Here is a 27,877-nt window from a genome sequence, read left to right as displayed (position 1 = left end):
GTTAGTTACTGCACCTGGCCTACAAACTGTATGTTACCTAGTTATTGCAGTGGGTTGAATTGCGTCCCCACAAAGATATGTACAAATCCTAACTGCCATAGTTCTGAATGTAATCTTACTTGGAAATAGTCTTTATAGATGTAATTCAGTTAAACATTTCATGAAGAGCTCATTTTGGATTTAGGATGAGCTCTAGATGCAGTAACTGATGCTTTTATAAAAGAAATGAGAACGATTTGAGACACAGCCACACAGGGAAGAAGGCCATGTGAAGAGGACACATAGGTTGGGTTGACACAGTCACAAGTCAGGGAATGTCAGGAGCCACCAGAAGCTGGGGAGTCAAGGAAGGATTCGCCCCAAGAGCCTTTGGAGGGAGCCTTACCGGAAGCTTGACTTTGAACTTCTAGCCTCCAGAAAAGAATGAATTTCTGTTGGCTAATCTGTTAGATTGTGGTGATTATGACAACAGCCCCAGGACCCTCACAGGCATCTGGTTGATCCTTCCAGAGGTTGGGGTTCTCCCTCACAGGAGATATGTACTTCCTTATGAATTGTATATCATTATCTGTATTACTCAAAAGAATGCAGTACCGTGAAGGTAGAGCTTTTTTATCATTTTATTGCTTTTCTTCCACATGATATGGTTTGGCTGTGTTCCCACCCAAATTTCAACTTGAATTGTGTCTCCCAGAATTGCTGCGTGTTGTGGGAGGGACCCAGGGTGAGGTAATTGAATCATGGGGGTCAGTCTTTTCTGCGCTATTCTCATGATAGTAAGTCTCACAAGATCTCATGTGTTTATCAGGGAGTTCTGCTTTTGATTCTTATTTTCTCTTGCTGCCACCATGTAAGAACCTTGGGCTCCTGCCACGTTTCTGAGGCCTCCCCAGCCATGTTGAACTCTAAATCCAATTAAACCTCTTTTTCTTCCCAATTTCAAGGATGTCTTTATCAGCAGTGCGAAAATGAACTAATATACCACAGTACCTAAAAGTGGACCTACTGTCTTTTAATAATACTTGTGCAGATTTCTCAAACATCAGATGACCGTAGGTGTGCGACCTTATTTCTGAGATCTCTATTCTGTTCCATTGGTCTATGGGTCTGTTTCTGTACCAGTACCATCCTGTTTTGGTTACTGTAGCCCTGTAGTACAGTTTGAAGTTGGGTAGTGTAATGCCTCCAGCTTTCAGGAAAAGAAAACCAAATATTGCATGTTCTCACTTACAAATGGGAGCTAAATGAGAACACATGGACACATAGAGGGGATCAATACACACCCGGGTCAGTCAAAGGGTGGAGAGTGGGAGGACGGAGAGGATCAGGAAAAATAACGAACGGGTACTAGGCTCAATACCTGCGGGATGAAATAACCTGGATGACAAATCCCCATGATACAAGTTTACCTATGTAACAAACCGGCACATGTACCTCTGAACTTAAAGTAAAAATAGGCTAGTTGTGGTGGCTCATGCCTGTAATCCTAGCACTTTGGGAGGCCGAGGTGGGTGGATTGCCTGAACTCAGGAGTTCAAAACCTGCCTGAGCAACACAAAGAAACCCTGTCTCTACTAAAAAATACAAAAAAAAAAAAAAAAATTTAACTCGATGCGGAGACAGGCGCCTATAGTCCCAACTACGTGGGAGACTGAGGCAGGAGAATTGCTCGAACCCAGGAGGCAGAGGTTGCAGTGAGCCGATATCGTATACTGCACTTCAGTTTGGGTGACACAGTGAAACTCTGTCTCAATAATAATAATATAATAATAATAATAATAATACTTTTCTACAGGGAATGGCATCATTGCAGGTCTTGAAAAAATTCAACTAAAATTTCAAAATATCCATCTATCTTAATAATTATGACTGGGTTATAAAGCAAGAATGCAAGAATATTCAAAATACACCACAACAATTATTGAAGACATTCTCTATCTTAGAGATCTACATAAACTACAATATCTCAATACAGTCTTTAGTAAACAAAGTATGTGATTAACTCACCTGAACATCCACAAATAGTAAGAGAATTGTCATAGCTAACTCAGAAATTAAGAAAAGTTTTCTGTAGCCTAAATTTGAAGCAGAGTTCAAGTTCATACTGTGTATGGCTAGGAGAATAAGAGTTCTCTCAAGGGGAACACAGGTCTGTCTATGGAATCTCCTCAAATCCCAGTAGTATCATGACTCTAACAAGGTGAATACTTTTTCTAGACACCAAAATTCTGCTTTTGAATTTTTATAATTAATCTCTGAAATGACCTGGTGACATTGATTAGGAAACCAAAGTTTTTCAGTTCAGCATGGGTAAAAATACATAATAAATGTAAAAATGATATTTATCTTAGATATTGCCATGTTAAAGCCTGGATTTCTACTAGAGATTAAAAATGTGTCAACATAACAAAATCTCATTTCTATTGTTTCCCCACTGAGTATACATTCAGTGTATGTGTATACACACTCATACAGATACAGTGAATAACTTAGTTTCGTATCACTTTAAATAATATGTGTTGCTATTAGTTGGGAAAATTGTTTAATATGATGTTCATAAAAATAATATAATATGTATCATAGACTACACCTTTCCAAAATAGATATAAGGGATAAGACTCCTCAAGGATCTAGAACTAGATGTACCATATGACCCAGCCATCCCACTACTGGGTATATACCCAAAGGATTATAAATTACTCTACTACAAAGACACATGCACACGTATGTTTATTGCGGCACTATTCACAATAGCAAAGACTTGGAATCAACCCAAATGTCCATCTGTGACAGACTGGATTAAGAAAATGTGGCACATATACACCATGGAATACTATGCAGCCATCAAAAAGGATGAGTTTGCATCCTTTGTAGGGACATGGATGCAGCTGGAAAGCATCATTCTTTTTTTTTTTTTTTTTTTTTTTTTTTTTTTTTTTTTTGTTGTTGTTGAGACGGAGTCTTGCTCTGTCGCCCAGGCTGGAGTGCAGTGGCCGGATCTCAGCTCACTGCAAGCTCCGCCTCCCGGGTTTACGCCATTCTCCTGCCTCAGCCTCCCGAGTAGCTGGGACTACAGGCGCCCGCCACCTCGCCCGGCTAGTTTTTTGTATTTTTAGTAGAGACGGGGTTTCACTGTGTTCGCCAGGATGGTCTCGATCTCCTGACCTCGTGATCCGCCCGTCTCGGCCTCCCAAAGTGCTGGGATTACAGGCTTGAGCCACCGCGCCCGGCCGAAAGCATCATTCTTAGCAAACTATCACAAGAAGAGAAAACCAAACACCGCATGTTCTCACTCATAGGTGGGAACTGAACAATGAGATCACTTGGACTCGGGAAGGGGAACATCACACACTGGGGCCTATCATGGGGAGGGGGGAGGGGGGAGGGATTGCATTGGGGAGTTATACATGATATAAACGTCATGCACATGTACCCTAGAACTTAAAGTATAAAAAAAAAAAAAAAAGACTATAAAATATATTGGGATAGTTTTCTTCAACACAGTTACAAAAAAAAAAAAAAAAAGCCTCCACATATTCCACTTGTAGTTCTAACAACACATGTGCTCATAGATGTGATAATGTATTTCCCTTCTTACCCTTTTATAAACAATACATATTTGATAGCTAAAAACTAAATACAATTTGCTATCCTAATAATGAATAACAAAATAAGAGATTAATTCCTTGGTTTTTCTTTAAAGGAAGTTTATTTTGTATTTAATAAACTGTATTTTTCTTTGATAAATACTGCTTGTGAAGAATATATTTGCTATTTATTTTAGAACTGCTGATTCCAATGCATTGTAAACAATTCAAATGTTCTTAAATGAAAAGACAATTTGATGACATAGTTGAAAATCCCAAGCGTATCTTAATGCAAGCAATGCTTAATCCAGAAGCTCATTATGTCTTCTGTTCAGGTTTCTTGACATGTTCCATCTCTCTCTTTCTAATTTAATTCCAAGCGATAGTGTGTCTTTAACAGTTCCAAATTTATACTTTTGCAGGCTTAATGTTAACAGACAAGAAAATGCATATCTCTGAAAAGTCTAACCGTAATTACATTTAATTGTCTCTGATATAGTTGCTTGGCCATATTAGTATATGTGGTCACTAAACGTTTGGACTAGTCAAACATGAATCACTCACCAGGAGGTAGACCATAACCATAGGATGTGACCCAAAATTTGGGGATGGAGTTAATTCTAGAGGAAAAAAAATCAATGCATGTTAAAGTAGAAGTCAGGGAATAGATACTAGAGGCCCTAAAACACAAATCATCTAAGATATATAAGATGAAATAGGTGCTGACTCTCAGAAAGTATTTAATTTTGTAAGTTTTGCCTTGATAAAGTTGAGATTTATGTCTAGGTTTTAGGTTTAATACCTTCTGATATCAGATGAACAGATCATTATTCTAATAGAAACTTAGGAATTTTCTAATTGTCTTTACCCTCTGGGATTAACAAATATTTGGTGTACTACATTGGCATACTCACCTGATGTATATGTGGCTGTGCATGTTTGCATGTGTGAAGAGAGTAAACTATATCATAAATACATACACATGTATTTGTGCATTATTTTAGTGTACATATGGCAAATGCAATTGTTTGGTATATTATGTATCACAGTGTCCTTTTTCTTAAAAATGATGTTTATTTCCAGGTTATATCCAATAAAAATAACTTTCTATATTGCTATGGTGAGTTGAAAAACACTGATTATAATATAAAATATTAGGAATAAAAAGAGACATAGAACAGAACATAGAGATTCTTGGTAAATAAATAATAAACAAGTAATTTGCAGATGATGCTAAAAGAAAGCATCTGAGATAATGATTTGATACTGGGGATTGATAACTGGGGATTGATATGCAGGTTTTTAAATGAAAGAAACTAAGTTATTTCATTAGATATACCAAAGATAACCTGAATTGATGGACATAGTACTTAATACAAGATAGAAGGATACATTAATCCCAGTGCAAGTAAATTTGGACAGGCAGAAACAACAGGATGTAAGGTAAAGCTACCAGAAAAGGTGATAACATGACATTTCCTTAGCTACACTAGCTGAGTATAACGGAGGAAGAGTTAGCAGTTTCATTTCAGAGATCGCAAGACTCCTTTCTTTGCACCTTTCCCTCAATTTCCACAGTACATGTAGCTATGCTGAGTACAGCTACTGCTCAGTCTCATCAGCCATCATCAGATCCTTCCTGGAAATTCTAGGACCAGCCCAGGGTACTGTGGCACTGTCAACACAGACAGGGGAGCCCCAGAACCTCACTGACCTTCCAAGCAGCTCTCCCTCCAAACCGCTGCTCTCCCTTCACCCCAAGACACTTAAAGTTGTCTCCAAAAAGAAAAAAAAAATGGTGGTTTTCAAGAAATTCAGTTTTCTCAAAAAGATACAAACGTTAACCAAACAAAGGAGCACAAAGCTATGAACAATGGGAGGTTGAAACATACTTCTCTACCTGGAGCCCTGATTCCAGGCAAAACCGTTATTTCAAAATCCCTGTCTAATTGTGTCATCCCCTTGCTTCCTACTGATTTCCAGCTGGGGCCTGCACCTCTGTGCTCCCAGGCTCACTCTGTTCACATTGGCATTTGCTCCTCTCTCCAGCCACACAGGGCTCCTGTCCAGACCTTGGGCCTCTGCAAACCATGGGAAGCCCTTTGCCCTGATTCAGTCTACCCAGGTACCAATTTCCTTTTATCTTTCTGACCTCAATCTGAGTCAGCATTTCCCAGGAGAAAGCAATGCAATGAATGTACTAATTTGTAACACTGAACAGAGTCACCTGAAGAGACTTTTTTGTTGATGATTTGATTTACTTTAGTCTTCTCCACTTGACTGTAAGCCTCATGAGGACAGCTGTTACATTGTGTATCTTGCCAACCTTATATTCCCTATCTACCCTGTGTGTGCCTGAAACACATCTCAACATCTTTTCCAGCTTCCCTCTAGTATTCCCTCACGTAGTACGAAACATCCACATTTCCCTGACTTCCCAGAAGCTAGAGCTGCAGGTTTGATTTAGATGCTGGAAAAAAGAGATCTGGATTTGGAACTCATTAAAGAAGGGAAAGAGGCCACAAGGAGATACAGAGCTAGCAGGCCCAGTCCTGTGGGAAACTTTGTCACCCTCAGCTAGGGTTGAGTGATCATGGAGTGAGCCAATGGAACAGTGGCATCCTGAACCCTGCATCTTCTGGTACTTCCCAGAGGTGCCCATTCTTTAGTTAGGCACATGCTGTGGTAGTCTACTGGGTGTTTGGTCAGCATGCCCAGGGAGAAGCTGGTCCTTTCAAATCACCAACTTCCTTCTATTACATATGTAATAGCGTAGATAGATAGATGCATGTGTGTGTGTGTGTATATATAATTATCTACAACCAAACTAACTGATCTAATATTAAGAAAATGTTTGTCGACTAAAGGAATAAACAAGCGAAGGAATAGATACTAACAATTTACATGAAATTTCTCATACCTCTAATAGATAAGATGTGATAACACGTACCTTTTATAAAAATATGTCTTAATATTCCTTGTTCTCTGTCATTTACGAATTTCAAATCCACATGAACTAAACAAGGAGAGGAACTGCAACATTTGCAAACTCATACTGCCTGTATGTCGTAGAAAAAAACTGAAAACCACTTAACCTTAGTTTGAAAAAAATCTTCATTCATACTTTACAACTACTAAAATAGAAAATGGACTGAAATTGATTTTTTTCCCTTAAAATGGGTTACATGCTAATAAGCAAAAAGTGGAAAAGACACATCTTATAAGAAATAATGAAAGAGACATTCCTCATATGATATTAGGCGGATGCAAAAAATGGCAAAAACCTCAATGACTTTTGCACTAACCTAATCCAAGTTAGGCTAACATTCACTCAAATAAAAAGAGTAGAAAACATTACAACTAAAATAATTTTTGAATAAAGGACACATTTGGATTTCAAAAATACTGTAAATTCAACTTTTCTTTTTTTCTACATGGTATATACAGGCAAAGGACAAAGTACTCATTATGATATGCTCATTAATATGGGTAAAAAGCATCTCAACTGCATTCACCCAAATTGTGCCAAATAAACCATATATTTAGAAAAAAATGAATTAATTCTATCTGGCATAAGGCAAGGTAGGATAATTAACTATAACTAGCTTAAGGTAGAATTATTCTTGTAATACATACCCAGCCAGTTAATTATGCGTCCATATGCTACCGCTCCTCACACCTGCCTCACCTTGGCATGGGAGACTTCTCACATTTTGCTGCTCCTTGCACATGCTGTCAAGGCCAATGCCACTAAACAGTCCCCAACCTGCCTCCAGCACAGAGGTTCAAGCATGAATGCAGCAGATTGGAAAATATACTTTATCTGTGATATCTATTTAAATGTAACTAGAAGATATATAAAATATTCTCGAAAATACATCACTTGAGAGTACCAATAACAAAAGATATTTATCTCAATCACTGCCCTCATTAATGTTTCTCTCTCTCTCTCTCACTCATTCTCTGTGTGTGTGTCTCTCTCTCTCTTTGTCTGTCTGTATCTCTCTCTGTCTCTCTCTTTGTCTCTGTGTGTGTGTGTCTCTCTCTCTCTCCAGTAGTCCCCAAATCAGAAATACAGTAAGTTCTCACCTAAAGCCATCCATAGGTTCTTGGAAACTGTGACTTTATGTGAAACAGTGTATGACAAACCAATTTTACTATTGGCTAATGGATATAAATGAGAGTTGAGTTCCTATGGCATGTTTCTGGTCACAAAAACGTCACCAAATTTAAAAATTAAAATCCACAAATGCTTCTAATATTAAACACTGAAATGAGTATGAGCTATACACACACTTAAGAAAAACTCATAAAAACAAGACAATTATGTATCCAATTTCTGGTGAAGCAGTGAGGTCAGAGATTGTAGTGGCGGTGTGATTTAAAAAAAAAAAAGGAATAAATGTTTCCAAACTGAAGATTGTCAGGAGCACCTCTAGCCTCCATGCAATCCAAAAACAAGCATATGTAAGGCGAGTTTGCTGAGCACTTTTGTATTGCATGGCTTACTGTAATGTTTCCATAGGATGATTGCATGCTTTATAAATTTTTATTTTACAATAATATGTATTCATTCCATTTCCAACCTGTTTATTCTGGTTCAGGGTCACAGGTGGCCTGAGTCTATCCCAGCAGCTCAGGGCACCAAGTGGGAACCCATTGCAGGGCCACTCACACACCCACACTCATTCAGCCTAGGACCATTTACACACGCCAATTCACCTAGCAGATGCGTCTTTGGGATGTGGGAGGAAACGGGAGTAACAGGAGAAAACCCATTCTGACATGGGGAGAGTGTCAAACTCCACATAGAGACTCCAGCAAGGAATAGATTTTGTTTCTCTCATTGTTATGATGAAAGACATTATTTGAGGACCTACTGTAACCTAAAATATTTTACAGTTATTGCAAAGGTTAGTATAATGTATTTTGAGAAAATTGGCTTTGATTTGTCATTTTCCTCCAAATACGGTGCACATAAAAATTACCTATGTTTTAAAACATATGTGCTCCTGTTTCCCAAGTTACATGCCTAGTAATTCCAAAGTTTTACTTCAGAAAGTACCCTATCTGACAGAGATAGGGACCACAATCCAACTTTTAAAAACACTGCTGCAGGAGATAAAAACATCTAATGAAATTGCACTGTCCCTGTATGTACATTTATTCATATACTGGAAATACATGGAGGAATGTGTTTTCAGAATAATAGAATAAGAACTGCCTGTGAAGTATGAAAGTGATTTAAAATTACACTTTCTTTAGCTTTATTGACTTCCTGTTTGGTTAGTTTATTTTTATTATTATTATTTTTTTGAGACCGAGTGTCACTCTGTTGCCCAAGCTGGAGTGCAGTAGCACGATCTCGGCTCACTGCAACCTCTGCCTCCCTGGTTCAAGTGATTTTCCTGGGATTACAGGCGTGTGCCACCACGCCCCGCTAATTTGTGTGTTTTTAGTAGACATAGGGTTTCACCATGTTGGCCAGGCTGGTCTGGAACTCCTGACCACAGGTGATCTGCCCACCTCGGCCTCCCAAAGTGCTGGGATTATAGGCATGAGCCCACCACGCCTGGCTGGTTTGTCTTAAAGTAGGAACACACACACAAACATACACACACACACACACTAACCATGCAATGGAAAATTAAATAAAAGTTCATCAAAAAGCAAAGAGATGATTCTTTCTAGTTACTAATGTACGGATGCTTTCTCTCCTTTGTTTTTCTGTAATTTAGAGGGAATTAGAAAGGCTGCCAAATGCTGTGGGAATTTAAATGCCATTAATTAAGCATAATCAAATGATGGGGAAACAGAAAGTGATGGCCAGTCACAGAGAAATAGGAAATAAAAAATCTCTCAATTATGTCAACAAGCATATCAAAATCAACTGTGTGAATTAAAAAAGAAATAAATCCAGCAACCAGAAAGAGTACAATAAGTTATATCGGAAGCCAATCGCCATTTTAGTGAAAATACACTGAAATTCCAAGGAAATACTGGGTTGTACACACAAACCCAAATTAGTGACATTTATTTTAACTCCATAGCTACATTTTGATAAACGTGATGAGGTCATGGACTTTTGGAGTAACGGGGATCTCAACTATTTATTCCAAACTCTGCATTTAGAAATTAGGAAGCTGAAGTGTATTACAAAGAGTATTACTTGGCCAAAATCACTTAAATAATAGGCATGAACCTAGGATAAGGGCTTCATTCTTTTTCTTTTCCTTTCCAGTCTCTGGTCCCATTTCTCTTGTAAGTTGGACCACACATGCATTAGTTGCCTCTTAACAACCAACACAATGACAAAAAAATGTATATACTATCCTCACCTTAAAGACATTGTCATCATATAAATAACTATGCTCAATGTAAATACATAGGCTAGATTCTAAGTTTTAGTTTGTGTCACGTTCTAACTTCCTAAAACAGATTCCTGGGCCACACACCTAAAGTGTCTGATTCAGAGGGCCTAAGATGGGGCCTGATAATTAGCATTTGCTAATGTTGCTGGTTTAGATACTACATTTTAAGAACCACTGGGCTGGACTGTTAGCGAGTGAGTAAAAAGCATTAAACAGAGTTTGAATGTTTTAATGTATGTTTTTCTTTATATCTAATTGTCTAAAACAGTACTTACAGAGTAGTGTTTTACTGATTATCAAAATACATCAAGAAAGTGTTATTTTTAATAGAATCAGGAGGCTGTGGCTCTTTTCTAACCCAGGACTGAAACTATATAGACCTTACTAACTTTGTAGAAAATTGTCTTCTCTCCAGGATCAAATCTCAAAATTTACCTTAATCAAGTAGCCAGATGATATCAACAAGTCAGACAAATGTACTGTTTTGAGCATGGAAAATAACAAATGTAGTGATTTGGGTTGGTGTCATGCTACTGTTTTTGTAAAAATTTACAAAATATTTTCTTGAGTTCAGTAACAGCTTTTACAAAATCAAAATGGTATTGGTTAAATTCATATTGCTAAGTAAATGTATGCTGACATTTTGGTTCCCTGAGCTAAATTTTTTTACTTTTATTTTTGTCATGTTCAGGGGTAGGTAAATGTAGGTAAATTCACACCATGGGGGTTTGCTGTACAAATTATTTTGTCACCCAGGTATTAAGCCTAGTACCCATTAGGTATTTTTTCTTATCTTTTCCGTCCTCCCACTCACCATCCTCCCGTAGACCCCAGTGTTTTTTGTTCCGTATGTGCCCATGTGTTCTCATCATCTAACTCCCGCTTGTGAGAACATGCAGTATTTGGTTTTCTGTTCCTGCATTAGCTGGCTAAGGATAACGGCCTCCACACTATGCGTGTGCTTGCAATGTACATAATCCTATTTTTTTTTTTTGTGGCTGCATAATATTCCACGGTGTGTATGTACCATCTTTTCTTTATCCAGTTTACTGCTGATGGGCATTTAGGTTGATTCCACGTCTTTGCTATTGGGAATAGTGCTGCAATGAACAGATGTATGCGTCTTTATGACAAAATGATTTATATTCCTTTGGGTATGCACCTGGTAATGGGACTGCTGGGTTGAATGGCAGTTCTGGTTTTCAGTCTTTGAGGAATCACCGCACTGCTTTCCACAACAGTTGAGCTCATTTACACTCCCACCAACAGTGTATAAGCATTCCTTTTATTTCACAACCTCACTAACATCTGTTTTCTTGTTTTTTTTTTTTTTTCACTTTTTAGTAACAGCCATTCCCAGGGCTTATTTTTTATTTTCCATCTTCAAACTGAAGCCTTAAGCCATTGGTTCTCATCCTGGCTGACAGAGAATGTAATGCCTAAAAAAGAAAAAATTCAGAGGAAGTCAAACACGGCACTGAAAACAATATAATGTGAATAAAGAGCCAATTGTTGACTTCATGAGTTGCTTTTTAAATTAGAATTCTAGAACTAAGAATTAAATACTTCTTCAGTAGAACTAGTCTTGTTTCCCTTAGAGGTAAAAGGCAACTTACTTTATCAGGAGTCAAATGTGCTGTGTGTCCTCAGCCTATACCCTGTCTACACCTGTCACACTAGAAACTCCTCTTGGCCGAGGGAGTTCCCATATTTTCTCTAATCAATTATTAAAACCTTGTAACTTTAGAGGAGGTTGGTGATATAAAATAGCATCATTCTGTCATGCCTTAAAATGTCTTCTTACCATGATGAACTAGACTTCACAAAATATTTAATACTAGTGTACATCTGCCAATTCTGCTGTACTAACTAAAAATCCTAAAAAGAGTTGCTCTCCCTTTTCATACCTAATTGATTTTGTTGATCTATCCAATTCCCCATCTTGTTTATTTATTTAGACAGTCTCACTCTGTCACCTAGGCTGGAGGGCAGTGGTGTGATCTCAGCTCACTGCAATCTCCACCCAGATTGAAAGGATTCTCAGGCCTCAGTCTCCGAAGTAGCTAGGATTTCAGGCATGTACGACTGTGCCCAGTGAATTTTTGTATTTTCAGTAGAGATGGTGTTTCATCGTGTTGGCCAGGCTGGTCAAATGATTTCATCGGGCCTCACATGATCCTCCTACTCATCCTCCCAAAGTGCTGGGATTACAGGTGTGACCCACCGTGCCCAGTCTAACTTCCTATCTCTTTTATAAAACATTTCATTAAAGGTCATCTATTTGCCAGCATTCCCCCACCAAAGGATTTTTATCTTGCATGTCTGTAACTCTGCCTTATTTAAAATTAGAATAAAATACAGACAAAAATTACATTCCAAGTATGAAGCAGTAGAATAAGCTATTAAGGTCCAGATGCGTTTTTAAAATCACATGAAATATAATTTTACTCCCTATATGTGATCTGATCCTGTTGTATTTTCAGTCTGTCATTGTGATAACCACCTTAATTAGTTTATCAAAATCATATACACATAGCCAGCCAGTCTTTCGACTTCTCACGGTTGATTCCAAACTAAATTTATTAACCTCAAAAAAGTATGCTTCTCAAAAATATTATACTTTGTAGATTCAATGTTAGAGTCTTTTCATCCATGATCTATTCCTATTTTTAAAAAGTAATTGATGATGACATCTCTTTACTGGTCTTTCGTGATGCTTCCACATCTAACACATACTTTCTAACACATACTTAAGTGTATGCTTTTACTTTGTGAATGAAAATGTGAAAATGCTTATTGGTAGAATGTGATTTCCTAGCAGCCAGTCTTTACTGGTGATCCTGTATGAAAATGGCCAATTCACAGTGAATATAGAACTTTCTTTAACATGGGTTGTTTGGAGAGTGGAGGGATGCATTGACAAAAATAACTGTTTTGAAATAAAAATAGTAGACGACGTTGTTATTTTTTCTTTTAATTTATGCAAACAGATACCATGATGCATTCCTCCCTAGAACTAATTGCCTTAATTTTTCTTTTGTTCCTCTTTCCTTTACTCTTCTGTGTTTGCTTTTTTCTTCCTCCCTTTCTTCCTTCTTGTTTTCCTTTTTTTCTCTTTCTTCTTTCCTGCCTTCCTTTTGTGTTTCATCTGCCATTCTCTTTTTTTTTTTTTTCCACCATGCCAAACTATGTATTTGGAATCACATAGATGGAGTAAACACAATTTGTTAAAACCAGTCACTGTGGATAGTCTAGTTTAAGAAAGCTAAATTACCAATCATTACCTTATGTTTAGCGATAACAAACCAAAGAAGGTATACTACAAATTTGATCTGGATCAGTACACAAAGAGCCACATAAACACAATTGAAACTTTGGAGAGTAATAATACACATTGGTACACTCATATAAATCCATATATGTAAGTAAAACCTAATATGTAAGTACTCAAAATATATGTAGACACATGTATATTACCCAATGCTAAATTTTTTTCACTTACTACAGTATTCTTAACAAATACCATTAATATTATTTATGTTTGAAGAAGAAAATCAATATCACACTGATTTTTTATGGTAATAAATTGTTATTATTCTAATACTGAATGCTATGTTTTCAGGAAGTCCAATAGAGAAAAATGTATTTCAAAATGTCATTTAACTAAGATTTGGGTTAAAATCTTTTTTTAATGGTGAAAGTAAACAGAATGCATACAGCAGCTTTAGTAACATTGGCCTAGATTTCCCAAGATCAATAATGGGTGTGAAGAGATGTCACCAAAAATGGCAGAGTAGGCAGCTTCAAGTGTCCATCTCACAACAGAAACGCTGAAAAAATCAAGAAAAACAGCACAATCCACTTTGTCAGAACTCTAGAAAGCAGTCAAAGGTACATGGAACCAAGCAATCGCTGAATCAATAAAAGACAACTTAAATATGGCAGGAAAGCTTTGTGGTGTTTTTATTGTCCTTTAAAGTCTAGCATTACCCTGACCTCAAGTTAGACATGATAGCACAAGAAAGGAAAACTACACACCAATATCCTTTATGAATACAGATGTAACTATCCTATACACAATACTGGAAAAGGGAATCCAACAGCATATCAAGAAAAATTTACACTATGGCCAAATGGGGTTTATTCTAGAATGAAAGAGTAGTTCAACATAATAAAATCAGTCATATAAAACACCACATTAACAGAATGAAGGAAAAAATATATCATCTCAGTTGATGAAGAAAAGCATATGACAAAATGCAATACTTGATCAGGGAGAAAAACAGAAAATAATAAATTAGAAAAAAGTTGAAAAGTTTTCTCAACATAGCAAATGACATATGAAATATCTGCAGCTAACCTAATAATCAATGATAAAAGTTTGAAAGTTTTCCCCTTAAGATGAGCCACAAGACAAGGGTGCCTGCTTCCATTACTGCTGTTTAACTTTGTACTAGAAGTTTTAGTAAGAGCACTTAGGCAAGAAAAAGAAGTAAAAGACATGCAAATTGCAAAGGATAAAGTAAAACATGTATAAGATAACATGATCTTATACATAAAAAACTCCAACAAATCTAGAACAAGAAATTTACTACAGCTAATAAACAACTTCAGCAAAGTTGCAGGAAACAAAATGAACACACAAAAATTAGTTGTGCTTCTTTATATGAGCAACAAGCAATCTAAAAAGAAAATTAAGAAAATAAATCCCTTTTTAAGTACATCTGAAAGAATAAAATACATAGCAATAAATTTAACTGAGGAGGTTAAAGACCTATCAACTGAAAACTACAATACATTGCTGAAATAAAAAGACACAAATATATGGAAAGATATATGCACAGATAAATATACCTAACATTAAAATACCAATACTCTAAAAAGCAATCTAAAGATTCAATGAAGTCCCTGAAAATTTCAATGGCATTTTTTTTTTTTGCAAAAATGGAAAAGCTGATTCTCAAATTCACAGGGAATTTCAAAAGGCCTTGAATATCCAAAATGATATTGAAAAAGAGCAAAGTTGAAGGACTCGCACTTCCTAATTTCAAAACTTACAGTAATCAAAACAGTATAGCACTGTCATAAAGATAAACATTCTCACCGTAATAATAGAATTGATAGTTGAGAGTTAAACCATACCTATATGGATAATTGATTTTTGATGAGGATGCCAAGACAATTCAGTGGCAAAAAAAAAAAAAAACCAGTTTCTTCAAAAAACGCTGCAGTCACAACTGGATATCTACATGGAAAATGATGAATATGGATCTCTCTCTCTTGCACCACACACAAAAATTTACTCAAAATAGATTAATGGTATAAATATGACAGGTAAAACTATAAAAGTATCAGAAATAAACATGGAAAATCTTGGGTTCAGCAATGGGTCTTTAGATATGATACCAGAGGCATAAACAACAAAAGAAAAAAATAGAATTCATCAAAATGTAAAACTGCATGTATCAAAAGAAAGTGATATTATGACATAAACAATGGACAAAATGTTTGCATTTCGTACATGAGTAGAGTATCCAGAATATAGAAAGAATTCTTACAATTTTCCAACAAAAATACAAACAACCCAATTTAAAATTAGTCAAAGACTTTGAGTACACATATCTGCCAAAAAGATATACAAATGGTCAATAAACACATGAAAATATCTTCAACATTATTAGTCATTGGGAAAATGCAAAGGAAAATCACAACGAGAAACCAAACCCACTGGGATAAGTGTAATTCAAAACAAAACAAAACAAAAACACAAAAGAACAAGCGTTGCCAAGGATGTGGAGAAATAAAAACCCTCACATATTGCTGGCGAAAAGGTAATGGGTTCCGCTGTTATGGAATACAATTTGGTGGTTCCTCCAAAGGTTACAGATAGGATTACCATCTGACCCAGCAACTCTACACCTAGATATATACCCCAAATAATTGAAAACAGGTGTTCAAATAATACATGTGCATTCACGATTACAGCAACACTATTCAAAAGAGCCAGAAGTAGAAACAACTCAATATCCACCAGCTGATGAAGAGATGAACAAATACGAGATAGGCCCAAAAGGAATGAAGTACCCAAAAAGGTGTGAAGTAATGATGCAAGCTACAATGTGTATGAACCTTGAAAACATTATGATAAATTTAAAAAGCCAGACATAAAAGGTTATATATTGTATGATTCCATTTATATGAAATATCCAGAAATCCACAATGACAGAAAGCATAAGTGCGGTTGCTAGGAGCTTAGGGGAGGGAGGAATGAGGAGTTACTGCATCATGCTTACTGGGTTTCCTCTTAGGGTGATGAAAATGCTTTAGAATTAAATAGAGCGGTCCCACAACATTGCAAATCTACTAAATGCCACTAAATGCTCACTTTAAAATGGTTAATTCTATGTTATGTAATTTCACTTTAATGAAAAAGAGAAGAAAAAAGAAAAAATAGTGAATGGCTCAGATCTGTTAAAGTTATCTGACTTTACACTAATCTTATGATTTTAACTCAAACTTGCATTTTACTTTTAATTTTAAATAACCTTCGCAACCATAGTGTTTTATGCCCTTTTAAATAAGAATGTAAATAATTATTTCTCTCATCATTCCTTTAAATCAAGCTAATTTATGTCGACTAATAACTGTGATGTGAACTGCAAAATTATTTTGTAATAATATAGTGGATTATTAGTATGCTAGTTACATCAAACATTAAAAATATATAATTTCATATCTGGCATTCATACATGTCTTAATTTATGCTATGATAGTTTGTTAAATATAAGTGATTTAAATTTTCAAACTTTGCATCTTTATTTTAATTGGATATGGGTTAACATATCATCTGTTTGATACACATGAAGGAGATTTTAAAGGATAATATAAATTTCCAATAATCTTACATTTGCCTTACTGATTGAACAAAAGGGAAGTATAAGAGTTGAAAACAAATCTAGACACGTAATTAAATTCAAATAGTAATAATAGAAGCATCAATACGTAAACTTATGCATTTGACACACAGTTAATAGGATGTGCCAAACATTATTGTAGGGACTGAGATTTAATATTCATGATTTTAGCAAAACATAACAGTCATTGCTAAGAGAATATGAAAGTAAAAGGATGTAAAACTTCTCCTATCACTAATTTATTCTTAGTAATAACGTTTCCTATATACAAAACCTTATCCACTTAGCTTTGCTTCAGTGGAGAATCATAAAACAGGGAAAAGGATAACTCTCCTATTTTAGAACTAGATTTGTAAAAGTCAGTTCTCTTTCTCTCTCTCTCTCTCTCTCTCTCTCTCTCTCTCTGTGTGTGTGTGTGTGTGTGTGTGTGTATGCATGGATTTGAGAGAAGGCATGAACAATCATATTACATTAGGATAAATGTCATGCTACTTTTGCAATTTATTGTTTCAAACCAGTAGGGATCTTTCAGCACGTGCTTTCTGCATGGCATTAAGAAACTGTACTTTAAAACTATGATTCTTTATCTCTGTTAACTTAAGCAATTACTTCGCAAAAGAACTTTATTCCATCCAACCCATACAATCCCACCCATACACTTTAAAATGTACACAAAATCATGGGTGTATTTCTACATTTCACGCAATAACTAAATTATCAATTTACGAAGGACCTACATGTAGCGTAGCATTTACTGCAAGCAGGGCATTCTTCGAAAGAAACGGCTTTCCAATTTAATTACCAAAATATAACACATTTTATATTTTAAAAACGTGAATTTTTCCATATATCAAACTTCTCTCCACAATAATATAAATTTTTATTAATAGCTACATTTAATAAATAGAATTTATAGGGTATTTCAGCTATTGAAGCTACGTAAACAGTTAAAGAAAAACAGGAAATGATTCAATATAATGTTATCTATAATAATTTCTATTTCATAACAGTAAAAAATGTAACTGTGTATTCTTAAATGAATGATTTTATAAATAATAGTAAGATTTGGAAGAAAAGCAACATACTATATCAGGAAAATTTAACAAATGGATAGGTTTGCCTGCTAAACCACTGACTGGAAATAAAATATTTTCGAAATCAAAGTTACTAAATTAAATAAACATATTGTAATTCCTTGAATATGGATTACTGTCATTAATGCAAATTCATTAGGAATCAACTTCAAATCAACTTTAACTTTTAGATGAATTCATCATTTTCCTAAGACACATCAATTACTGCCCGGGCACATTAACTTTCTGAAAGCGATCCATTATGTGATCCGAATGAAGGGATTCAGTTGCCAGAATGACTTCAGTAAACAAGCTTCCAAAACAATTCTCCTGCGACATGGAGCTTTTCTCAAAAGAATATGGACCACTTTCTCCAAAAACGTTTTGTTTTCAAAACTATCGTTTACAGTAGAGAATAAATAGACTTCATATCAGTGGAAGAAATGAGCTATTATAAAGAAGACTTTGTGCCATATATTGGATAAAGCAAATCAGCATTTGATACTCTAGATACTATAGATCATACTATTTATACTATAGATCATATAAAAATGATGTCTGGAAATTGCAAGTCTACGTTTTTTGTCACAGAAAAATCAAGACTTCTCTTGATAAATATTACACTTGTGTGTTTGTTCTCTTTGGTTATTATGTCTTATCCTTTTGTAGTGAGCACAAACCCCACTTTTCATTTCCCTTCCTCTCATTTGTCTTATATCTTTTATCTGTCCTCCTGAAATTTCAAAAATGTGAACAAAGGGAGGAAAGGGAGTGTAAGAGCATGAAAAGAGTTTAGGACTGGGGAGGTCTCTAAAGTTCTTTCTTGATTTCTCAAGTCCAGAATTACATTTTTCTGTGTGTCAAACTCCCCTCTGTCTATGCCTCTCAATTATGGGAATATTTGATATCCATTCACCCTGACTTCTAGATTCTAGCTTCCCTCTCTTTGTGCATCTATGAAAACTCATTCACCTTTATTTTTTAAGTATTTTTAGTATGATGACTCATGCACACAAAGTACTGCTCATCTTAAACTACAAATCTCTCATTCTTTTAAAAAATGTATCCCTTTTTTTTAATTTTAAAAAAAAATCCCTTTTATGAATGTTTTTGAAGACCTAGTATGAGAAAAGTGTGCTAGGTTGCAGGGCTATATGAATTAGCAAACGTAATGCAATCCTTCATCCATCTCCTAGTTACATGCAATAGAGATACTAATCAAATGATCTCACAAACAACTAGACAATTGCAAAAACTGCAACAGCTATATGACCTATTCAGGTAGATCAGGAAAGGTTTTTCTAAGGAAGCAAAATCCTAGCTAATTTCAGAAGAATTACTATGACTTAAGAAAACAAATGAGACCAGAGAAGAACCGTAGCAGGCTTCATGAGAAGGGCTGCCAGAAGCTGCAACAAAAGCAGATCTCTAAGAGGTAAACAAGCCATAGGAGAGTGCTGGGCTCAGGTGGATGTCGCACTGCTAAACATGGTGCAGATGGGTACTGGTTAGATGAATAAGTTGTCACTTACTGTAACTACCGGTTTTGTGTATCAGAAAAGGTCCTATAGGTCTATAAAGAGGTTGCTAAATGAAGATGATAGCTCAAACCTCTGACCCATATAATGTTGGGGACTGAGAGATATTAGGGAATCTAAGCTGCTCTTTGATTTCCTATCTCTGTCCAGCTGTGATATTGCCTAAACGTGCACATGCATTTAAGTTACTTGTTTGCTTAATTTACAGGAACATGAGCTTGATCCTCTTAGAGAAACCTGGCTATAAAATAAATTTATATATGAAATGATATTTTTTCCTCCAGAAAGAAAATCCTATTGAAAGGTCCTGTGGAGGAAGAAAGCATGAAGTAATTCAAAGAACTAAAAGGTGAAAATGGGTGGAAACATGTAATCAAAGAAAAATAATTCTGGAAGTAGAGCGGAAATGAATTGCAAGTGATTTGATGCAAGGGTGCAGAGTAATTATTAAAAATTGCCATAGGCAAAGTGCTTGCTACTCAAAGTGCAGTCTGCGGACCAGCAGAATCAGCATCACCTGGAAGCCTGGTAGAAGTGCAGAATCTCAGACTTTATCCCAGACCTACAGAATCAGATCAGGGTTCAGAAAGGAGGAGGTTTATATCTTACATTGACAGTAGGAAGTTTTCCATCAACTTCCAGAAAATATTATCTGAGAGGCTATTTCATGACCTGAGGATGATGAAAGTGAACTGTTTATGAAAAATGGTGTCTATTCAGTTCAGGGTCAGAGCTATGGTGTTCCTCCATGAGTTTCAGGAGAACACTTCCCGCTACTCTCCAATAAATTAGAGGCAAAGAAAATAAGAGACTGGAAAGATAGGGGCACTCTGAGAACTTGAATAAAAATGTAGATCCAGAGGAGATGTGCAAATGTGGAAAACTGCAATTCCAGTTGAGGGGAAAGACTTTTCTTTGGAGGACAACTACTTCCACATATTTTTTTCCTATTAACCAACCAACAATTATCAGCAGGCCTCACCTCCTACTTTGTGTGGTTCCCTCTAGCACCTCACTACTTGGAAGTCTGATCTAAAACAAAAGCAATGGCATCACCAGGAAACTTGATCAATACTGAGTATCACAGACATCACCCCAGCTCTATAATTACAATCTGCATTTTAAGAGATCCCTGGATTATTCATCTGTGCCTTAAATTTGAATATGCGCATTAAAGTATCTCAAGTACAATTGTGGGTCTCTGGATTCCAAGTAAATAAATATAAACTAATTATCAAAAGAAAATCTGTAATTGCTGATATGATTGAAAGAATGCTAATGACGCAATTGTTCAGTAACCTAATTTTCTGTTTCTGTTGAGCTAATTCTTCATTTCCTATGCTGATAATTACGATGGAAATGTGCTACTAGCATACGTCAGAGAAACCCCAACCAACCGACAATTTTATAACATCTACGATCAATATTTTGCAAAGTTTTTGTTGTTGTTGTTGTTATCGTTATTGTTTTTGGAGATGGAGTTCCTGCTATGTTGCTCAGGCCAGTCTCAAACAACTGGGTCCAAAGAATCCTACCTCACCTGCCCAAGTAACTGGCACTATAGGTGCAAACCACTGCACCTGGCTAACTTTATGACTTTTATTCAAAATCCTATATAAACTTCTTAGTAGGCCCCTAATATTTCATAAATTTAATTTTGACAACTCATTAACATTATAGTGAAAGAGAAAGAACTAGTTAAACTATAAGTAATGTATAATGTGTGGTCAAGTTAATTATTGGCAAATAGAATCTAATTGCAGCTAAGGCATGAGTTCAGTGTTATCCAATCCCTACCATTTTTTAAAATTATAGATACATTTATTTTTCTGGATGTTAGAGTTTTTCTGATTTTCAGTTTATCATTAAACTTTCTCTTTCCAGTCTTGTATTTACCTAACTACCCTAGTGGAGGTTATTATTGACCTTAGATTACAGACTTTAGGATCCATACCTTTGAACAATGGAATATGATCTCTAGAATTTACCACAGAGAATTTCTCTATTAATGTTCCCACACGTGCCTCAACAAAAATGACACCACCAATTATTCTCCTAATTTCATGCTCCATTAATTTTAGGCTATCATTTAAAAATTATTTTAAAATAGTTTAGGATCAATCAATATTATTCTTTTAATTTGTTTTCTGAGTATAAATGCTGTAAATCAGTTCCCCTGTTTTTAATTCATTTATTTTGTCTCCTATCATAGGGGATGTACTGATTGTCTTCAGTGTTATGAATTCAATTAATTATGCCCTTTAATCTTAGTGCAAAACTTTCCTGATTTTGACTTGTGTTTAATAAAAAAATTCTCCTGAACAAAAATATGTAAAATTACTTTAAAAAATAGAAGTCTTCTTTCTTTCCTTCCTTCCTTTCTTTCTTTCTTCTTTCTTTCTTTCTTTCTTTCTTTCTTTCTTTCTTTCTTTCTTTCTTTCTTTCTTTCTTTCTTTCTTTCCTTCCTTCCTTCCTTCCTTCCTTTCTTTCTTTCTCCTTCCTTCCTTCCTTCCTTCCTTCCTTCCTTCCTTCCTTCCTTCTCTCTCTCTCTCTCTTTCTTTCTTTCTTTCTCTTTATTTCTTTCTATTGAGACAGAGTCTCTGTCACCCAGGCTGGAATGCAGTGGTGCCATCTCAGCTCACTGCAACTGCTGCCTCCTGGGCTCAAGCCATTCTCCTGCCTCAGCCTCCCAAGTAGTTGAGATTGCAGGCTTGCGCCACCAAGAAGACCAATGAATTTTTGTATTTTTAGAAGAGACAGGGTTTCACCATGTTGATCAAGCTGGTCTCAAACTCCTGAACTCATGTGGTCCTCCCACTTTGGCCTACCAAAGTGCTGGCATTACAGATGTGAGCCACCGTGCCCAGCCATCTTTCAAATAGTATAATAATAAAATATTGTGGCTAGTTTTAGAAACTTATCCTTAGATATATACCATGGCAGCACCGTATACAATTTTTTAACTTTAATAAAATCTAAAGGTTTTTTTTGTTGTTTTTTCTAAATAGATGATGACATAATACATAATTTCCAAATAGGACTATTACATAACACCAGAATGTTTGTTTTTAATTTCTATAAATTCATGCTTTTAATGTCATTTCTGTTTTTATTTAATAGCTTTTAAATTGTTATTTTAATATGTATGTGTCTCCATTAAAGCTAAGCATAAATATTAATATCAGTTAAACTCAGTGACTAGCAGGTTGGCTTCCAAAAATTTCTAATGTTAATTTCTTAACTATCTGTATTTTCAAACCATAATTTCTCTAGTTTTTGAATAGCAATGTTGGGAAATGTTCAGTTTTTTTTCCAAATTACAAATAAGTCATTTGGAGAAATATCTTCTGATCAGCTACACTCTGAAGACTTACCAGTTATGTTCTCAAACTATGCTGAAATACTCAGCGTAAGTATAGCATAAGCATCTACATATTTCATGTTACAAATGTATGTGTCATGGTTCATCAACTTATTTTCATTCAGCAAGTCTTTGTTGTACACCTGCTATATGCACAGGAGGTGGCAATGCATTTCCTGAAATCAGTAAGACAAAATTGGTTCCACAAAGGGAACTAGGACAAGCAAGAGACACCAGTATGATAATTGAAATCTTGCTGAGAAATAGAGGCAGCGATCCTCGACTGACAGTTTTAAAATGATTGCCATGGCTCAATGTAGACTGTCTAGACCAGGTTACTAACCCAAGTGGAAAATCTACCCCAGAGGGTTTTGTGTGGCCAGAACAATATTTCTAGTATTTTGAATATGAATGCCTTCCAGGCAAGCACTGCTTTCCAGCTAGGGAGAGGTACTGTTTTGTTTTTTCACCCTGAACCTAACTCTGTCACATTTGCCTTCTTGGCCCCTTCTGTAAGCCAGAGGCCCCTAGGTTATAGCAGGAGGCAACAAGCCATGACCTATGAACCAAATCTGGCTCCAGACCGGTTTGTGTGCCACCCATGAAATATTCTCTATGGTTTTGAAGGCTTATAATTTTTCAAAAGGATATGCCACAGAGACTTATGTGGCTTACTTAAATAATATATTTACCATCTTGATCTTTACAAAAAAAGTTTGTTCATCCCTAGTCTAAAATAACACTCCCCATGTGTTTGTTGATGTACTCATATATAGACTTATTACACACGCACATCAAGTAACTTATATTGCTAGAGAAAATTGCGAAAGTGTTTGCAATGATCAACAAAGATTCCTGGAAGTTGTGTCTAACACATTCCTCGGGTAAGGTTTTCTGATTCTATAATGTCCTGCAACGTTGATATCATTAAGATATTTTATACAAAACCCTGTAATTTATAGATGATCCATGGCCATGCAACTGATTCTTGTCCATAAACATGTAGGACAACGTTATTTTGTGACAGTGCAATTTACTTCCCCACCCACGATGGAAGAGCCGGTCTTGCATCCATTAAACACATTCATTTTGGCATTATTGGGTGCCTAGTTGTATGACACTTAGATTGTCTTTTGAACTGGCTGTAATAACTTACTGGTTTCTTCATTAACTAATGAGATAAATACAATAGTTGATACATGTTCTTTTTATGTTCATATAAAGTTATGAGCTTACCAACTTTCACCCTTTATATATGTTAACTTATTTATGTTCTATAGATATGCTATTGTACTAATATATTATAAACATGGAGATTCAAAAAGCAAGAGCTTTTTGAACTCAGTGTGACATGCACACCCCATTTTTGATGCTACTATAATTTTTAATATACTTAAATGTTTTAGCTACCTTGATCTTGTGAAAGAAAACTAAGAACAATTTCTGACAAATAGCTCAAATTATTGAATTCACATTTTCTGAGTGTATTGAAGATGTTTTTTAAAAAAACTTTAAGTCATATCAGTTAGTCCAATAAGGACAGGTGGATTTTTTTTAATGTTGGATGGAAATGTACATTCTAATGATCAAACATCACTAACATAATTTACTATTGTCTGTGAAATCAGACTTTCAAATGTAGCTGCATTTCTCTTCCTTAGAGCATACTCTTGGATTTACTTATGTTTTTACAAATCCAGGTCTTAAACATCTTTGCCATCATTTATAATGCAGACTTCATGCCGAGAAGAGCACTCGATACTGCCACCGAAGTTTGTTGTGTGGTGTCGTTTTGTCAATTATGCTGATGCCAGGGACCATGGAACAGTGCCACTATTTCCAAGAGCATCAGCACATCGAAAGATCTTCATGCAATGGTTGTTCTAGAAAAGTCTACTACATTGGTTTATGCTTTAAAAATAGTTACTACCAGAGTAGTAATTTTCCAGTCTATCCATTAAAAGTTCAAGTGTATTATCGCATTTTTTAAGTTGTAAAAGGATGATATACACATATCCTTAAACATAGTATATAAAAGCAACGACTCAATGGAGATTTATGTGATAAGATGACTCATGTAAAGAAAACTATTTTTCTTCAAATTAATAGTGCAATTTAAAACTGGAAGGCATTTTCTTTAAAAATGTATTCCCTATACCACTGAAACAAAAAAAATCAAATATAAAGCCCTGTGAAAAGTCATACCTTTTTCAATTAATAAGGACTTACAAAAATTGTATTGAACAATAAGAATATTAAAACCCAACATATTTTTTTAAAATTTATGTGGGGTTCTTAATGAGTAGCAGGTAGCTTTATGTCTGACACAAACCTTTGGTAAATATGATTTAAATGCAAATGTCATGTAGTAAGAGATCTTATATTTCTTTTAGAGACTAAGATTCATGTAGTGTTTGCACTAGTGTCCTTTACATGCTAGCACCTTCTTTCACTGCTTCACTCATGTATGGAACTTCTATACATATATAGACATAGTACTCATACATGGTGTATATATACACACACACACACACACACACATGCACATAGCGCCATGGTATTCATCCATGGTACTTATATACATATAAATTAATTCTTATTGAAATATAGTGTTAAAACTACAGTATGGTTTTGTGCTATGATAAAATCTACATTATTCCCTGAACCTTGGCATATTCTTTACACAGCTCTGATTCATTTGACATTTGAGGACATCATAATCTTGACATGTTGGGCTTCTGGGGAAGTCCCTGTTACACTAAGAATTTGGCATGCTACTGTTCCAAAATAAGTGATTATTTTAGTTCCAGCAGATAGTCTGAATTTATAACGAAGAGGGTAAAAATCACCAATGCCACCCCTACCATCAAAATGATCTACACTTAAAAAATCCTACAATCTTCTAAGTGATCAGCATACCCACTGACTTAGACCTTCGAGGATCCTCGCAGTTTCCAAGTTCTGCTTAGTCCTAGCCCAAATAACTACACTGTTGTCAAAGACACCAGGTCTGGAATCGGTGTGCCTGATGACAGGTTACAACAATGCCAGCTCCAAACAGGCCTCAATTTTTCCTGAAAGACACACTTTATATTATGACATTTTGGTACAACTAGAAAGATGCCAAAATTAAATACATAATCAGTTGCTTCTTAATCTGTGTCCCCCACCACTTCATTCTTAGCAGTCATTATAATGTTTTATTTATAAAAATTTGTGTGTATGACTTCCTGTATAGACTCTAAGCCCATGCTGGGTGGGGATAATGATTCATTAATTAATATTCCATTATCTGCATATAGAACAGTGACTGACACAGAATAATACAAATAAATGTTTGTCTTGTTTAAATAAATCAAATAAAAAGTATTTCTGTAATCAATCCACAGTCCATAATTGAGATGATTCTGCGCTTTTTAGAGTAGAGATGTCCAAAAAAGATGTCTACAGATTTATCACTGTACATACGTCAGAATCAAATACATTATTATAGATAGTTTATGAATCAGTACAATAGAAAATTATGGTCATGGACTATAACATTTAACTTTAGATATTTGCATTGCTAGGTCATGAGACACTAATACAATTTAATCTTGCATTTGCAATAAATCCCTAGATTCATGAAAGAATGACGAAACAATACGGAATTCAATTTTTCTGGCCATGTAGCTTTTAGAGCTTATATGAGTATGAATGACTCATATATCTCAAAACTATGAACTTATCAAATTCACCCAAACTGTTACAGGAATTGAGTGAGAAATAGAATTGTGCATTAAGATGCTATATGTAATTGAAAAATAGAAACAAGGTAAATAAAATTTGCAGCATATTGACACAAACCCACATTAAAACTATAAGACTGTCATTAAAAACACATTTAAAAATCTGTAAACTGTCAAAAAAATGTCCGCCTATAGCACAAACTATATCTATTGGCTTGGGGATAAAACACATCCAAAATTTAATTTCTCAAATTCAAATTAGGAATGTTATTCTGGTTTTAAGATTTATACCATAGGCTGGAAAAATTATTTGAAAAATTATACATTTAATTAGCTCAAAAATAATCATTCTGAAACTGACAAAAAAAGAACCAGAAAACAGTGAGTTTCAGCTAAATTTAAATGTTTATGCAGAACTTACCATAGCTGCCAGCAAGTGCTTATTGTACAGTTTCTTGAATTAATGAAAAAATCTTTACTGGAAATAAGATCAACAGCTTAGAAAATACTGAGACAAAGCTTTAATAAGAAACAAAAAACCAGAAAGGTCTATTTCTTACTTCATTTTTCTTCTTCCTTTTGGAAATCTCGAAACTGCCTGAAGATTTGTCATATTTTAACATTTGACACACTTTGTTTCAGATGCATGAACAACATTATTTTACATCCTAGTGGGCAAAAGAGCAAGGGATATCAGGTATTAGCTAGCACAAAAGGAAATAGCCAAATGTGGAGGCATGTACGAGTGAAGACAGACTCTGCATAGGCATCAGGGTGAGATTAGACAGTGAGAATTTGCTCCAAGGAGTTCCCATACCTGGTTTTTTCCTTGCAGGTCAATTTGTGACATCTTGAAATCAGGACTTTGAGAGTTTGCACTTAATCGAATTTTCTTATCCAAGAGCTCTTCCATTTCTTTCACCTGGATCTTCAGCCTTCTATTTTCTCTCTCCAGTCCCTGCTTTTCTGTTTCAAGTATTTCCCTCTTGTCCCACTCCGAGGTGTTTTCAGCTTGCATTCTCTCCAGCTACACACAGAAAACACAAGAAAGCAGCATGCAGCATTTGCAATTGCCAAAAGGTAATGCCACCGACAAACAGACTCCCATTAAGAAAGGTTCGTGGATATGTCCATTGATATAATTTTAAAAAGAAAATTCTATTTGTTTGAAAACATGAGAAAAATACAAAAGTCTGAAGATCAGGCCAAACCGTAGATAAACAGACTTTTCCTCTTAGTTCATGTAACTATCTCTACAGCCATATGGACCATATTTTTCAAATACATGTGTCAAGTGAAAAACTG

The 27,877-nt window shown here is 35.4% G+C and overlaps 1 protein-coding gene across 3 annotated transcripts in view; it reads right to left on the bottom strand.

The window, feature by feature from the left end:
• CCDC102B (coiled-coil domain containing 102B) overlaps positions 1–27,877 on the bottom strand; it is a 353,588-nt gene that overhangs the window by 142,830 nt on the left and 182,881 nt on the right. For 2 of the 3 annotated variants that reach the window (XM_033175326.1, XM_033175317.1), the window contains one exon: positions 27,390–27,599. In XM_033175326.1, the coding sequence (XP_033031217.1) occupies positions 27,390–27,599 (210 nt within the window). Of the gene's footprint in view, positions 1–11,093; positions 11,398–27,389; positions 27,600–27,877 lie in introns of those variants that run through there. The other variant, XM_033175335.1, reaches the window with a different exon arrangement.

Source organism: Trachypithecus francoisi, unplaced genomic scaffold (genome assembly GCF_009764315.1).
Source record: "Trachypithecus francoisi isolate TF-2019V2 unplaced genomic scaffold, Tfra_2.0 Contig01474, whole genome shotgun sequence".
Lineage (NCBI taxonomy): Eukaryota > Metazoa > Chordata > Mammalia > Primates > Cercopithecidae > Trachypithecus > Trachypithecus francoisi.
Note: the sequence above shows the minus strand (reverse complement) of the source record. Positions and strands in the feature narration are given on the sequence as shown.